This window comes from Falco peregrinus, chromosome 16, assembly GCF_023634155.1.
Source record: "Falco peregrinus isolate bFalPer1 chromosome 16, bFalPer1.pri, whole genome shotgun sequence".
Lineage (NCBI taxonomy): Eukaryota > Metazoa > Chordata > Aves > Falconiformes > Falconidae > Falco > Falco peregrinus.
Window position 1 is genome coordinate 5909908 of NC_073736.1, and position 13452 is coordinate 5923359.

The 13452-nt window shown below is 48.5% G+C and overlaps 2 protein-coding genes across 3 annotated transcripts in view; one reads left to right on the plus strand and one right to left on the minus strand.

Annotated features, from left to right (window-relative positions):
* PFKFB2 (6-phosphofructo-2-kinase/fructose-2,6-biphosphatase 2) overlaps positions 1-13452 on the plus strand; it is a 62970-nt gene that overhangs the window by 7137 nt on the left and 42381 nt on the right. The window lies entirely within an intron of this gene.
* On the minus strand, positions 3-10879 carry LOC129785767 (polymeric immunoglobulin receptor-like). Of its 2 annotated transcripts, none has more exons than XM_055819886.1 (8): positions 9684-10879; positions 7484-7579; positions 6498-6839; positions 5910-6239; positions 5491-5820; positions 4634-4838; positions 3218-3330; positions 3-915 (listed from the first exon to the last, which is right to left on the minus strand). In XM_055819886.1, exons 2-8 carry the CDS (start codon positions 7518-7520, stop codon positions 881-883), a joined length of 1392 nt encoding a protein of 463 aa, XP_055675861.1. In that variant the 5' UTR covers positions 7521-7579; positions 9684-10879; the 3' UTR covers positions 3-880. The 2 variants fall into 2 exon arrangements, with proteins under 2 accessions (XP_055675861.1, XP_055675860.1); XM_055819885.1 differs by lacking the exon at positions 3-915 and adding an exon at positions 1878-2539 and having other exon boundaries at positions 9684-10877.

The window sequence follows — 13452 nt, forward strand, 5'->3', positions numbered from 1 at the left end:
ACGGAGCAGAGGGGGTCCTGGCAGAAACCAGCCATGGGGACCTGCAACCGCTTGTGCATCTCAAGGAAGAAATGTTAGTCCCAGGTGGATGAACGGTTTCTTTAACCAAGCCCTTGTCCCCACCCTTATGGTTTCTGGTAAATCCAATCTGTTGGTTTAACACATGAGGAAGCATCCTCCTGCCAAGTCACAGATTCCAAAGCACTTTGGCATCTCCAGAAAACAAACAGCTCTGAGCTTGGTGGTTTTTTTTCTGGCCAAAGCACAGGCTGCTTGTAACCTGAAGCATACCAACCAAAGCTGCTGCTAGGGTCTGGGCTGCGTTTGGGCTGAAACGACTTGATTTTGAAGCTGTGGATGGTTTTGCAGAAGAGGTGGAGGAAAAACAGCACTTGAGAATTTGGGTGTCTGTGGTAGACTGAAGTCAGATACAGTTTACGTGTTGCAAAATAACCCAATGGATAAGGATTTTTTTAAAAAAAACAAAAACAAAAACAGAAAACCCTCATCTTTTGCCTAGCACTGAGCAAACCTACAGCCACGATGGTCCTTCCTTCCCACGCCCCCTCCCCAGCTTCACCTTTCCCTCGGAGTGCTCAGCCTCTGCAAAAGAAGGTCAGGGTTGTACACAAATAGCTTGATTAGAGGTGCTTTATTTTATTCTTTCTTGTGTAAACCATGTAGCAAGTGACGTTGGGGCAGCCTGTGGGGGTTTGGCTCTTAACACGGGCCATTTGACTTCTGAGCAGGGCAGTGAGCAACAAGTGGTGCCGGGCGCTTTGCAGTTTATAGCCATGTCTTGGCTTTCCCTAGGGAAAATTCCAAACACATGTACTTGGGGGCTTTGGTGGAAGGGGGTTCTGCCTCAGGTCTTCATTGGTCACTTGAAAAGTTCTTTTTTCCCCTGTAGGGTTGCTGGAAAAAAAAAAACAAACACAAACCAACCAAAAAAAACCCAACATTGCGCCTCTACAATATTTTTACAAGCAATTTCATGGGTGTTTCCGTTTTCATGCCAAAGTTGATGTTTTAAATGGGTCTGATATTCCAGGGAGTCCTGACACCAGAAAGCTAGGGAGGGGACTTCTGGAGGCAACCTCCTGCTCAGCCGAAGAGGAGATTTATCCTGGGCTGCACCCCGAACCAGGCATGGAGAAACACAAGGCACAATTAACAGCTACTGGTTTATGGTCTCGTTTTTAAAGTGTTTCACAGAATGTTGATTGTTTATTTTCAAGGTTTTAGAGGGGGGCTGTGTTTTAGTCTTTCCATTCTTTCTATTTTGGACTGCAAGAACACTTCGTACAGCTGTTCTTTTTATAAAGTAAAATCTCTCCAACAGCAATAAGATTCGCGTAGTTTTAGCAAGTTGTATCACAAAATATTCTAGACGGGAACCTTTATGGCCTTGGTTTTATAGCCACTCTGAAGGCTTCTTTTGACATCTATGATGTATTCTCTGAACAGCTTTAAAAACGTGATGTCTGTAGATCTGCTTCTAATCGAGTCAGTGGATGTTTGAAATAGGAAAAGAATTACGAGTGTAGGCTCAGTACTGGGCGCAGAGGTGGCTGCTCGTTCCAGAGGATGCAAATGGTCACAATCACTTGTTTCCCTCTGCAATTATCTGACTTCAAAATATTTTCAGCTGCTTGTATGATCAGAGTTTGGATCAAAGTGCATTGTAATGAGAATACAAAATGCCATCACCCATTTTTGAACCACTATTCCACTGTTTGATTAATTTTACTTTTTTTTTTTCTGATGGAGAAGAGTACTTTACACTGATACAAATTTCCTCGAACTGGATATATTTTAAAATATTTGCTGACATGTTTTCCACAAAAGCTTCTATCTAAAGAGTATGAATACTCCAAGACAGGCCCACTGTTCTTATATTTTGCCAGAAGACACAGACTTTTACAGGTAAGTTGGTCAACCTGATTCTTCCAAGGATAGCATAGATTATCCTGCTCAAGTAGGACAAAAAAAATTTGATGTGATTGCAACACAGTGAACAAGAATTGCTCCTGTGTAGTATTGCAAGAGGTCATAAGCAATCAGACTTTATTGAAACAAGCAAGGAGGAAGAGCGATAACATGTTTACTATGCGTAAGCAAAAATTATAATCAACCCTATAAAAATTTATAAATCTCATATAGGATTTAATCCAAGGCTTTTGAAATGTGTGGCTCAACATTTCTTGGTAAGGAATAAATACAGTAGTTTGGCATCAGAACATAAATCCTGGACTGTGGGATCGTAATTCCTGGGTTGCAAATCTGGTGTCTAAACTATGGAGGTTATCAACATACTAAGCTGCAAATCCTTTGCTTAAAATTTGTTTTCATTCTCTTCTACCAAGGCAAATAACACTTGCAGTGCCAGTTCCAGAAGACACCCATGTTTGCCAGTCTGTCCTGCATTCATGCACTTTTTCTGGACTTGGGGTTTCCTCCATCGTTTGCTCTTTTTCAGGGCTCTGACCAGCCCGTGCCGGTGCTCCTTCCATGTTTCCCATGGCGTGGCTTTCTTCTCCTTAAAAACAAACCCAGACACACGCAATGGAGGGAACACCTCCTGTAGTGCCTGTTTAAATGTACCAGCATGTCACAGCAGACACCAGATTAGACCCATTGTTTCCCAGTTTCATTCTTGTGAAAAATTATTATTATTTCCACTCAGTGCTGTTGTGACTGAAGGCTTTTGTCCCTAATTTTATCTCTAAGGTCACAATATGTTATAGAATAAGATACATGCATGTATTTTTGAAAATCAGTTGTTAGCAAGGAGGTTTGGGGCAAGACTTTGTCAGCTTTGTGCTGAGTGGGCTGGATTTGGCCCCAAGAAACCACCCAGCACTTAGCCGCTCATGCTGTACAGGTCCCTGCCCTTTATACTTCAGGATTTCCGAGTGCTTACAGAGCCATAAATCTTCTATATGCAAAACCTCAACCTTGCTTTCAGCAGGACTTCAGAATTTCCACTTCCTTCATTCGCTTTTTGTTTAAGCATATTAAACAAAAAACCCCAACTTTTCTAGGGCATTGCTTGCTTGCAAGTACGGTTGCACTTTTGGGCTGCAGTGGCTGCAGAATGGATGCGTGTCTCAGAGATGGAAACTTCCGTGGGTCCGACTCCAACTCTTGGAAATCACAAGCAAAGCCACTGCAAAACACCAACCGCAACCCCAAAGGTGTTGCCTGGCCAACTTACCTGTCTCCTTTTGAAACTTCATTTTGGTCAGGGTGAGAATAGCGATAGTGATGAAAATCAGTGAAATGAGAGCTGGTAACACAACTGGGAGCAGGCGTGATTCACCTGATGAGCTGGAATTAAATTGGATTTTGATTCAGCCACAGGGTGGTTGAGGTACCTTAATGCAGGCTGTTGTTTTTACGCCAAAGGTTTTAAAGGAGTTATAAACTCTGGATCAGAGCAGAACAGTCAACAACGTCAGGTAGAGATGAAATCATTTGATCTGGATCTTGGCTTATGAGGAAGTAATTTCTACAGCTGCTTCTGCTCTGTGTGTTGGTTTAAGCTGCCAGCTGAACTAGTGCCCCCCACCTCCCCAAGGGAAAACGAGCTATTTTCATGATAGAGGTTCACAAGCAAGGCTCATGCACTTTCTTTGTGAGTTGTTGTAGGCCCTCAAGCTGTTGGAGGGTAACTATGCACCATCTCCGCAAAAAAAGAGATAAATGCTATCAGAGCTCCACAAATTTGCCAGGAATGGGGCAAAATCTGACCCTTTATGCAGGAGCAAGATTTGTGGTTGGTAACGCGCTCTCCCCTTCTCTTTCTGGCCGGATGGTGGGGAGGTACGGCTTGGGGGAGGCTGTGGATGGGGAGGATGGTACTTCTGGTGCTGTGGGTCACCGGGGCAGATGAGAGCTCCGAGGTGCTTGGAGCCCCTCAGGATATTGAACTGGATTTGTGGACTTTGTGGTTTATTTTCAGTGATGACTGATACTGCAAGATCAGATGCATCTGTACATCTGCATATGCAAATCACACCAGGCTGGATGGTGGCCATGGCTGGGGTGAAAGGTGTAAGAGCTGCTTGCAGCTTGCTCTGTAGCAGGAAGCACCAAAAGTAAATTTACTGGGGAAACCACTTGCAGAGGGGTGAGCCACAGGGCTTGCTGTAGAGAAGTGCCATGCAATAATTACTGGCCAAAAAAGCTCACAGTGCTTTGATTAGTAACCTTGTCCAAAGACAGCTCCTTACGCAATGCAGAGCACCCAAACGCCACCCAGGTTACTGGCTGCCTAGGGGGGCTTGGATAATGTCTGCAGCTACAGATTGAGCAGCTTTCTTGCTCAAGCCTGATGCTTTCTGATGTCCTGTCTCCACACTGAGCAAAGAAAAACAGAGAGGAGGACATCTATTGGCTCTGGCATCTGATCTAGAGGAGTGGCCAGCACCAGATTTAGAGACAAAGTCAAAGATACGTGCCACAGATGGACATGAGATAACCTTGCCTTCTGCTTCTCTAACTGCTAATGTTTCTTATCGGTGTTTTCAACTTGCAACCTGTGCACAGCCTGTGTACGGCCCTGGGAAAGAGGTAGACGGGTTGTAAAGCACCAAGTTAGTGCCAATGAGAACCGTGGCCGTGAACTTACCTCTTGTGATAGATTTTGCCTGGGGAGGTTACAAAGGTGCTGGGGGGGGCAGTGGGCAGCAGGGTGCTGGTGCTCTCTGTGACGGTGCCCATTGTGTACGTCAGGCCTGTGATGCTCCTCTGCGTGGGCGTGCTGTGGGTGGCCAGGCTTGATAAAGAGGGTTGCACAAGAGCGGATGTTTCTAGGTCTTGTGAAGAGCAGATTTCTATGGAGGAAATTAATTTGAGGCTTGAACATCCATCTTTTTGCAGAGGCAACATGTTAAATTTACCAAAGATTTACGCATTTCACCTTGCATCTCAGCATGAAAAAATATGCCGCATCATATGACCAAACCCAAGCATTTCTGTTTTCCTTTGAATCTTATAGAAAGCAGCTTGGGAGTACTAATGAAAATCCATTAATACTCGGCAAACGCTCATACTTAAACCCCACTATTTCTGTCTCTGTCAGCTGAACAGTTACATACATCTGTGTATTTACATGCTGCAGTTTCTAAACCTGCAAGATAACCTGCAGCTTCTCTCCAGAGCTAAGCACACCTCTGTGCTGCACTTGCTAGGATCAGGATGGCGTATGCTAGGGGTTTGCTTCATAAATAATCAATAATATAACTCAAAATTAAATTTGCTCTGAAATCTCAGCTTACATCCCTGGCTCTGGAAACCTCTACCATCACCTCAGTTATGTGCCAGTAGCTTCAAGGTGAAATGTATAGCTGATGTGTCTCATAACATTGTAGTATTTATGCGGAGTACAGAGGAGAGTCTATTCTCATGTCTGTGAAGGGGTAGAGGAAAGAGTAATTTAAAAAAAGGGGGAGGATTTATCGTGTTCCAAGCCATCCCACCACCTACCCTTCTGGATGAGCAGCTTCACAGAGGATGTGTGCTCTGTGTGCCCGTTTTTAGCCCCGCACCAGTACCATCCTGCATCCTCCTCTCTCAGGTGGCTCATCACCACCGTGTAAGACCCATTTTCCAGGTCGCTGCTGGCTATTTGTATTCGCCCTTCATAGGACTCGTGCACAAACCCATCCGCATCCATGAGCAGTGAGCAGCTAGCTTCCTTCCACCTGCACAAATACTTCTTCTCGTAGCTCCCCTGGGGATCATAGTGGCACTTCAAGGACAGTGAGCCTCCGACCGTGCCGCTGAGAAATTTTGGTCTCTTGGGAAGAGTGGAGGCTGCAGGATGGGAGAGGGCTGCGTTAGCATTTCATGCTCCTCATCCAGGGCTGTGAGGCACCCGCACAGCCCCCTGCGCCCCGTCCTACCTGTGGTCACCTGCAGAGCCACCACCCGTGGGCTGTTCTGGCTGCTAAGCCTTCCTGTCCCGCACCTGTACAGCCCCGAATCTTCCTTTTTTAAGTCATTTATCAAGATTTTGAAAGCTCCAGAGCTCTCCTGAGGGGTGATAGAGATTCGTCCTTCGTGACTTTTGCCCACGTAGCCATCGGTGTCAGCTATGAGAGTGCAGCTGGTTCTGCCCAATTTGCACCAGAACCTCTTCTCGCCACCTTGGGTGTCCCTGGGTGGGCACAGGACCATGACAGAGCCACGGAGCTCCCCCTGGATGAGGTTGATCGGCCCCAGCACCCTGGCATCTGCAGGAGAGAGCACAGCAGGCACTGTCCGGTGTGCAGTCCCCGGCCAGGCAGGAGAGTTCCCTTTCACATCTATTAGTGGCTCATTTGGCCAAATCCAGGTACTTTTATACCCACCCTTGCAAATACCTGGTTAAGGGATAGAAATAGTTGATACAGCTGCTGCGCATGGATGCTCCAGCGTCCGGCCCCAACCCGCTCCCTGAGAGCTGAGCTGCTGGCAGTGCAGAGCATCCCCTCCCCCCAGCCACGTCCTACCTGCCACAACCGTCAGGTTCAGGCTGACGTACAGGTCGCTGTTGGAGGTGCCGATGCCACATCGGTAGGTCCCCGTGTCGCTCTTCTTCAGCCCTGTCATCGTCACCATGAAGGTGCCGTTCTGGGGGATGTCCTTGAGAGACACTCGCCCCTCATGGTCTTTTGAGGTGTAGCCGGTTGTAGAAATAACGGTGTAGCAAACCCTGTTTCTTGCGAGTTTGCACCAATATTTTCGGTCATGTTTGTTGGCTGGCGTGATGGAGTAGAAGCACTGATGGGTGACCGATCCTCCAACCTCACCTGTCAAAAACTTGGATCCGTACAAGGTGCTTGAAACTGGCTCTTTGGGGGAAAGGAGGAAGCAGAAGTTGTTGGTTACTCGGAGACAACCAGACCCTCGCTTGGCAAAAGCCAGCACAGCTCCTTCAAGCCAGGGCCGTGATTATGAGTGGCACCAGCAGGACATCTGGCTCAGAAGGTTCAGAGTTTGTTTTGGATGTGGTGTTTTACCTTCCTTGTGTCCCACATGATCCACTGGAGGATCTGGTGGTGCGGAGCCACTGTCCCGTGCCGCAGCACAGATGGGGAGACCCTCGATGCCCCACACCCCTACCAGCCCTGACAGTCCTGCCTGGGGTTAAATGTCAAGGGCAGCTGTTAGCATCTAAGAATAATCTTTGGCATTTGTGCATTCTGCCTCATCTGGCAACTTTCTCCTCCCTGCAGATGCATTGCCAGGCACAAGTGGCTGTCTGCAGCGTGAGCAATACGGAGCTGGGATTCTCCTCCCTGGCCCTTGCTGTGCCTTTGCTAGCTCTCTGCAGACTTCTAGAGGGTGGGGAGGTTTGGCCAATTTCCATTTTGCAGGTGGAGGTGCCTAGTGTTTGAGTGAGGATTTAGCCAGGGATGTACCCGTGTCCCCAGCTCCAGCTTTGCCTATTCCTGTCAGTGTAGGTGCCTGGAGACTTGGTCTTTTTGTGACTCACCTTGCAGCAAGGCTGCTAAGAGAAAGAAAACCGCCATGTCCAGCCTTCACGAATTTTCACTTGGCAAACTTCAAAAATTAGGAATTTTTCTGATGTCTGTGATATCAAACAGAAAAGAGAGATTGGGGCTGGGATCTGCCGAGGTAAAGCAGCTGGGTTGCTCTGGTGATCATGCGGCGCAGAGCCCCCGTGTCCCTGGTGGCTCCCAGCCCGTGCCAGGGCTTAACCCCAAGGTAAGGGAATTTCAAAAAGGAAAAGAAGTGCTGACAGCGCTTTGCAGCTCTCGCACCCCTGCGGCAGAGCCTCCGTTGTGTGGGTAGGATGGTTACCAAAGGCATTGCTGGCAGTGGCGAGGGATGCGTGGCAGTGCTGCAGCCGAGCCCAGCACCACAGCGAGCCAGCGGCAATCCCGGCACTGCGGCGGCACGAGTGCCTGCCTGTACGGAGCCGCTCAGGATTGCTTCGGGGGCTGCCAAACGTGGCACCGGGCAGCCAGCAGCAACATGGCGCCTGGTCCTGCCCTGCCACCTTGGCCAGCCTGCAGGCCGCTGGCACCCAGCCATTTCTTTTCTTTTCTTCGGTCTTGGGGATTCTATTCAGCTCAAGGAAAAATAGGCAATGCTGCACTTCTCAGGAATGCCAACATCCTTAACCATCTCCTGCCACACGCCAATTACCTTTCTTCCTTCCTTTTTTCCCTGCAATTTATCTTCCTACAGGTTGTTGTTAGCCATTTTCAGATCTGAATAGCAGCAGTGTTCAAGTGTCTCTGTTTCAAATAGGAATGACTTCCTTGTTCGAGTTAAAAATTGACTGTTGATTACTGCAGTGTTTTATCCTAAAGAGTCCCTACTAAAATTCTTTGTTTAAGATTTGCCTAACCCCCACTGCAGTTAAAACCATCGTAGGCGCAAATCACGTGGTTTATTTCATACTCGTTAGCGCATTGGAATCACTTCAAAGCGTTCAGGAAATATGAACAAGGAAACGACACGGGCTCAGTGCTGCAGGGAGCCTTCTTCCCAACCACCACGGTGCTGAGCTGAGTCCTGCCAGTGACTGCTGGCCCCAGCACCCTGGGCTGGATGCCCGCTGGACCCCGCTGCTTGCCCACCCTCCACCCCTTTGTGCCACAGGGGAGTGGGAGGTGGGCTCAGCCCTTGCACCAGGCGCTTGCTGTGCCTTGCACGCCCTGTGCTGGGGACAAAATGCATCCCCCCAGCTGTGAACTCCCAGCTTGCAAACTCAGCTCCCATCCAGCTCTCCCTTGGCTGTTGCTCCGCTGATGGCAAGCATGGGACGGGGCTGCAGAAATGCTCCCTTCCCTTTTCAGCACAGGCTGAAGCATTGCGGTGGTGCAGCTGCACGGCATCCTCTTCGTGCAGGTTCCCCTCCCTTCCCCCCCTCCCCATGTACAAGGCTGTGGAGGCAGCTTTGCTGTGGAGATGCGTGTGCATCTGTGCACAGCTGGCTGACCACATCTGCCTGCACAAAGCAGCTTTATGGGTCCTCAACAAACAGCAAGGAAGGCGTTCGCGTCACCCCAGCTCTGTTTAGCTTGACACTGGGCAGTGGCTTCGGCGGAGTTTCCTCATGGCCACTGGACAGGTGACTTGAAAAATGGTGATTTTTATTCAGTGCCATAATGCCCACCAGTCTGGAGGACTTGAAGCAAAGAGGAGCTAACAAGAATGCCCTGGAAGAGTTGAACACTCTTAATTTACAGCCAGAAATCAGGAAAAACATTTTCCCTATGCTCTTTTAATCTTTTCTGATGTACACCACTCCAGCTGAGCCAGTGCACTCCCTCTTTTCCTCATTTTGGGGCTAGGGATGTGGGGAGAAGTCCAGGCATGCTGAAAGCACTGAAGCAGTTGCTAGTTTGCCAGCTGGAGGCCAAAACTTCATCCTGTGCTAGCCCAGCTGATGTGATCCTGTTGTTCACGTTAGCATCTGAATGAGGCTTTTTGATTATTATTTTTTCTTTCCCTAAGTAGGATGTATTCTGGGCTGGCATTAATGTGTTAAATTCTCTCCAGCATCAGTCCATTAACAAGTATTGCTATAAAAATAATTACTTTAAATTTCAGATCTGTTATGTATCATAGGTGAAATCAACAAATTAGCTCATAGAATTGCTGTACAATAGCATTGTACTCCAAACATGCAGTATTTTAAGGGCAAATTGAGGATCACCTACCTTGGATTGCGATGCTTCTGTTGCTGGAAATTTTCTCCTGCTCCAGTTTGCAGTTAGTTTAACAAAGTCTGTTTTGCAGCTTGCAGTTCAGTTAGTCTTTGCTCGGTTCTTGAGGTTTAATTATTTTTTTTAATGTATTGATGCCCAGAGTTTAAAACTGGACACACTAAAAATTTTCTGAAGTCTAGATGTGCCTTGCTGAGCAAATTGGAGATGGTCAAAATACTCACAGCAATAGGAGAGGTGCTGCCACTGTACTGAGTATGGAACCCAAAATTGGTTGGTTTTACCCCTCTAATGATGCGGGTGACATCATGGAAGGGGAAGCAGGAGAAGCGAAGAGGCCAGGAGCAGAAATTGCAAGAATTTGAGAGGAATTCCCCTGCTTTACAGACACCCTGCAAAATTCTAACTTGAAGCAACTGTCTCTAAACAATAGTAGTAAAACGCCATTTGCCGTGAACCACTTCCCGACAGAACTTCACATAAAGAAAGAACTTTGTGCATGTTTCCTCAAACTTCTGCGGTCTGAATGAACCTGAATGCTTATGTCACTCACGCCTGTCTTTTGATCCCATACTCTTTATGAAGAGAGGACTAAAAGACGGTTTCTCCTTCAGAGTCTGTTATAAAACCATCCCTGCAATGAAGACGATGCAAGTGATAATGCCACGCTGCTACAAGTGCTGCTTAACCAACAAATACATGTCTTTAGCCTGGTCTTTCTCTTCCCTGTAACACCTGCTTTGCACTGCAGAGAGTGCTCAGGTGCCTTTTCCACGAGGACATCACCTTCATAACCAGCAAAGCTCTGGTAACTCTCTGCAGCTCTGTAAAATGGATTTTTAGGCTCCGGCTTAAGGCTTGGCTTGTTTCTCTGCTTGTTTTCTTGGACTGCCAGTCCCTGCGTGTAGGGCTTCAGCCCACAGAGTCATCCTGTGACTCTTGCTGCCGTTTTCTCCCCTGGTGTGACAGTCCCTCTGCGAGGTCTGGGAGCGGAGAGGAGCTGGTCCTGGGGAGCTCGGGGCACGGGTGGGCTCCCCTGGCTTCTGTGTTCCCCCAGAAGCATGAACCAGCCCAGCCCCACAGTGGTAAGGGCTTGCAGGCGTTCCTGCGGTGATTCCCAGGAAGGCAGCTCCATTCTCGTTTGCTCCATTCCTGCTGGATTCCCAGGAAGGCAGCTCCATTCCTGCTGGATTCCCAGGAAGGCAGCTCCATTCTCATTTGCTCCATTCCTGCTGGATTCCCAGGAAGGCAGCTCCATTCCTGCTGGATTCCCAGGAAGGCAGCTCCATTCTCGTTTGCTCCATTCCTGCTGGATTCCCAGGAAGGCAGCTCCATTCCTGCTGGATTCCCAGGAAGGCAGCTCCATTCTCGTTTGCTCCATTCCTGCTGGATTCCCAGGAAGGCAGCTCCATTCCTGCTGGATTCCCAGGAAGGCAGCTCCATTCTCGTTTGCTCCATTCCTGCTGGATTCCCAGGAAGGCAGCTCCATTCCTGCTGGATTCCCAGGAAGGCAGCTCTATTCCTGCTGGATTCCCAGGAAGGCAGCTCCATTCTCGTTTGCTCCATTCCTGCTGGATTCCCAGGAAGGCAGCTCCATTCTCATTTCCCCCTTTAGCGGGATTGTGTCAGCTCGTTGCAGCACAACCTGGCTGAGCCAAGTGGCCCAGCAGCTGAATACATCAGAGGTGGGAAATCAGGGCGCTGTCTCACTAAGACAAAAATGTTTTTTATAAAACATACATTTTATGTATGTATAATAAAAAAGGGGGCTTACCTGAAATTACCTAAGCTTGCTCACTAAATTGTCATTTTGAGGGGATTACTTTCTCTCTAAATTTAATCTTGCTGCATTTTAACCAAAATCTGTCAGCTGGTGGGTTGCATTGCCCCAGGGAATGCACTGTCACCCAGCACCAAACCCAGAGCTCCACACAGGTATGACCAAAACCCAGGCACGTTTGAGGCGTGTTCATCGCGAGCAGTTACTGCCTGTTCTGGGGTGATGGCCACACTCCTTGTCTGGCAGGATCTGGAGATCTAATCTATCTAACTAAGGGCAGTCTGTTCACGCACACACACACAATTCCTCGTTTGCATCAACCAAACAACCTCCAGGGAGACAAGGGTAGACGTGGTGATCATTATTTCAAAACAATGTAGGCACAGTGACAGTTGTGCTATTGCAAGGGACTTTGGTTTGGTTTTCCTTCAAAGAAAAGTGATCAGTGGGGAAAAAAATATATCTCCTTGTGGCATTTTTGGGAACACCCTGGGCTGGTCCCAGCACTCTGTGTATCTGCAGGGTTTGCAGGACACCTCTCCCTGTCCGAGAGTGGCTCAGGGTGCTCACGGGAGAGTGGAGAGAAACGACTTTGCTCTGACCCGGTGGTGTGCTGGCAGGGTCCGAAGGTCCTGCTCTTCCCTGCCGTGTACGCGGGCACGCTTTGAAGACAGGTTGTGTTTTGTGTAAGTCAATCATTGAAGCACTTTGGAATCTTCCTGGGTGAAGATAAATCCCCGTTAAGCAGTTTTGCTTTCTTTATCATTATAAGATTACTTCTATTCCAAGCAGTAATTGTTATTTTGTAGCAAACCTGTGCAATAAATTTCCCAATATTGATTAGACTTCAGCAGGATTAATCTAAGGACATTTATTACCACACCAGCAGAAAGCAATAGGATTGCTCTTGTGTTAGCAATAAAATGTGATATATAAAATGATGATGGGAAACCCCAAAGACTACTCGGTGCAATTTCTCCATTCTGCAAATGTGACCAAAATGTTCAGTCTGAAACCCCTGACAAACCCCCTCTCCAGTGAGACCCTGCCAAGCGATGCTGAAGGGTAAGCTGATGGTTTGGGGTGCAGCTCCTTCCTTCAGGGTTCAGAGTTGCCTCTGTGGATTTGCCTTCAAGGGCCCAAAGAAGAAGCAGAGCTGATGCTGCTTCTGCGAGGCAGAGAGGGGTTTGCAAGGGTGAGCTGAGGACCGGAGCTAAGCTAGTGGTCCTTGTCCTTGACATGCAGAAAAACCTTATCCTGGGGCAAGAGGGGTCTCCAACAGCTTGGTCACCCCAGCTGTCCTCCCCTTGGGGACAACTGGGATGAAGCTGATGCCCATGGAGGGTGGTTGAGTGTGGACCGAGCACTGGGGGGACCTGCGGCCACCCTGGGCAGACCTTGGCTCTGGAGATGCACCAAAGGGTCTGGGGGGGGCAAATCAGTGCCCGGGCTTGGGGAGTATTCTGTCTGCTCAAAGGTTGTTCTCATAATTGTTTTATTATTTCCTATAAGGCAAAGCCTCTCTGCCTCCACAGCAATGTTAATAATTCATTTTAACTGTGGTACTAGGTTAATTACTGTGTATCCTGCTTTTTTTTTTCCTCTTTTCCTAAATTATTTTTACGACATTAGCCCTGGGAAAGGTGAAGTCCCCTCTGCTGTGTAAGCATGGGCAGCTGTGCCTTGTCCCCATCCCTGCCAGCCTCAGCCCCCAGGGAAGGACCATCCCTGGGCATTATTTATTGTTTACCTTGCGGGTATGGTGGGGGCTTGATCCCACTGCACCCCAAGGGAGAGCAACCTGTTGGTGCTGCCAGCAGCAACCCCCCTTGCATCTACAGGCTCCTGGAGTGGAAATCCCCCCTCAGCAGCATCCGTTGCAGCGTTTCTCCCAGTCCCATTGGAGGTGTCCCTGCAGCAAAAGCACCCCAGCCCTGCGGGGGCTGCGCTCCCTGGGCACCCACCGCCACCCTGTGTCAGTGT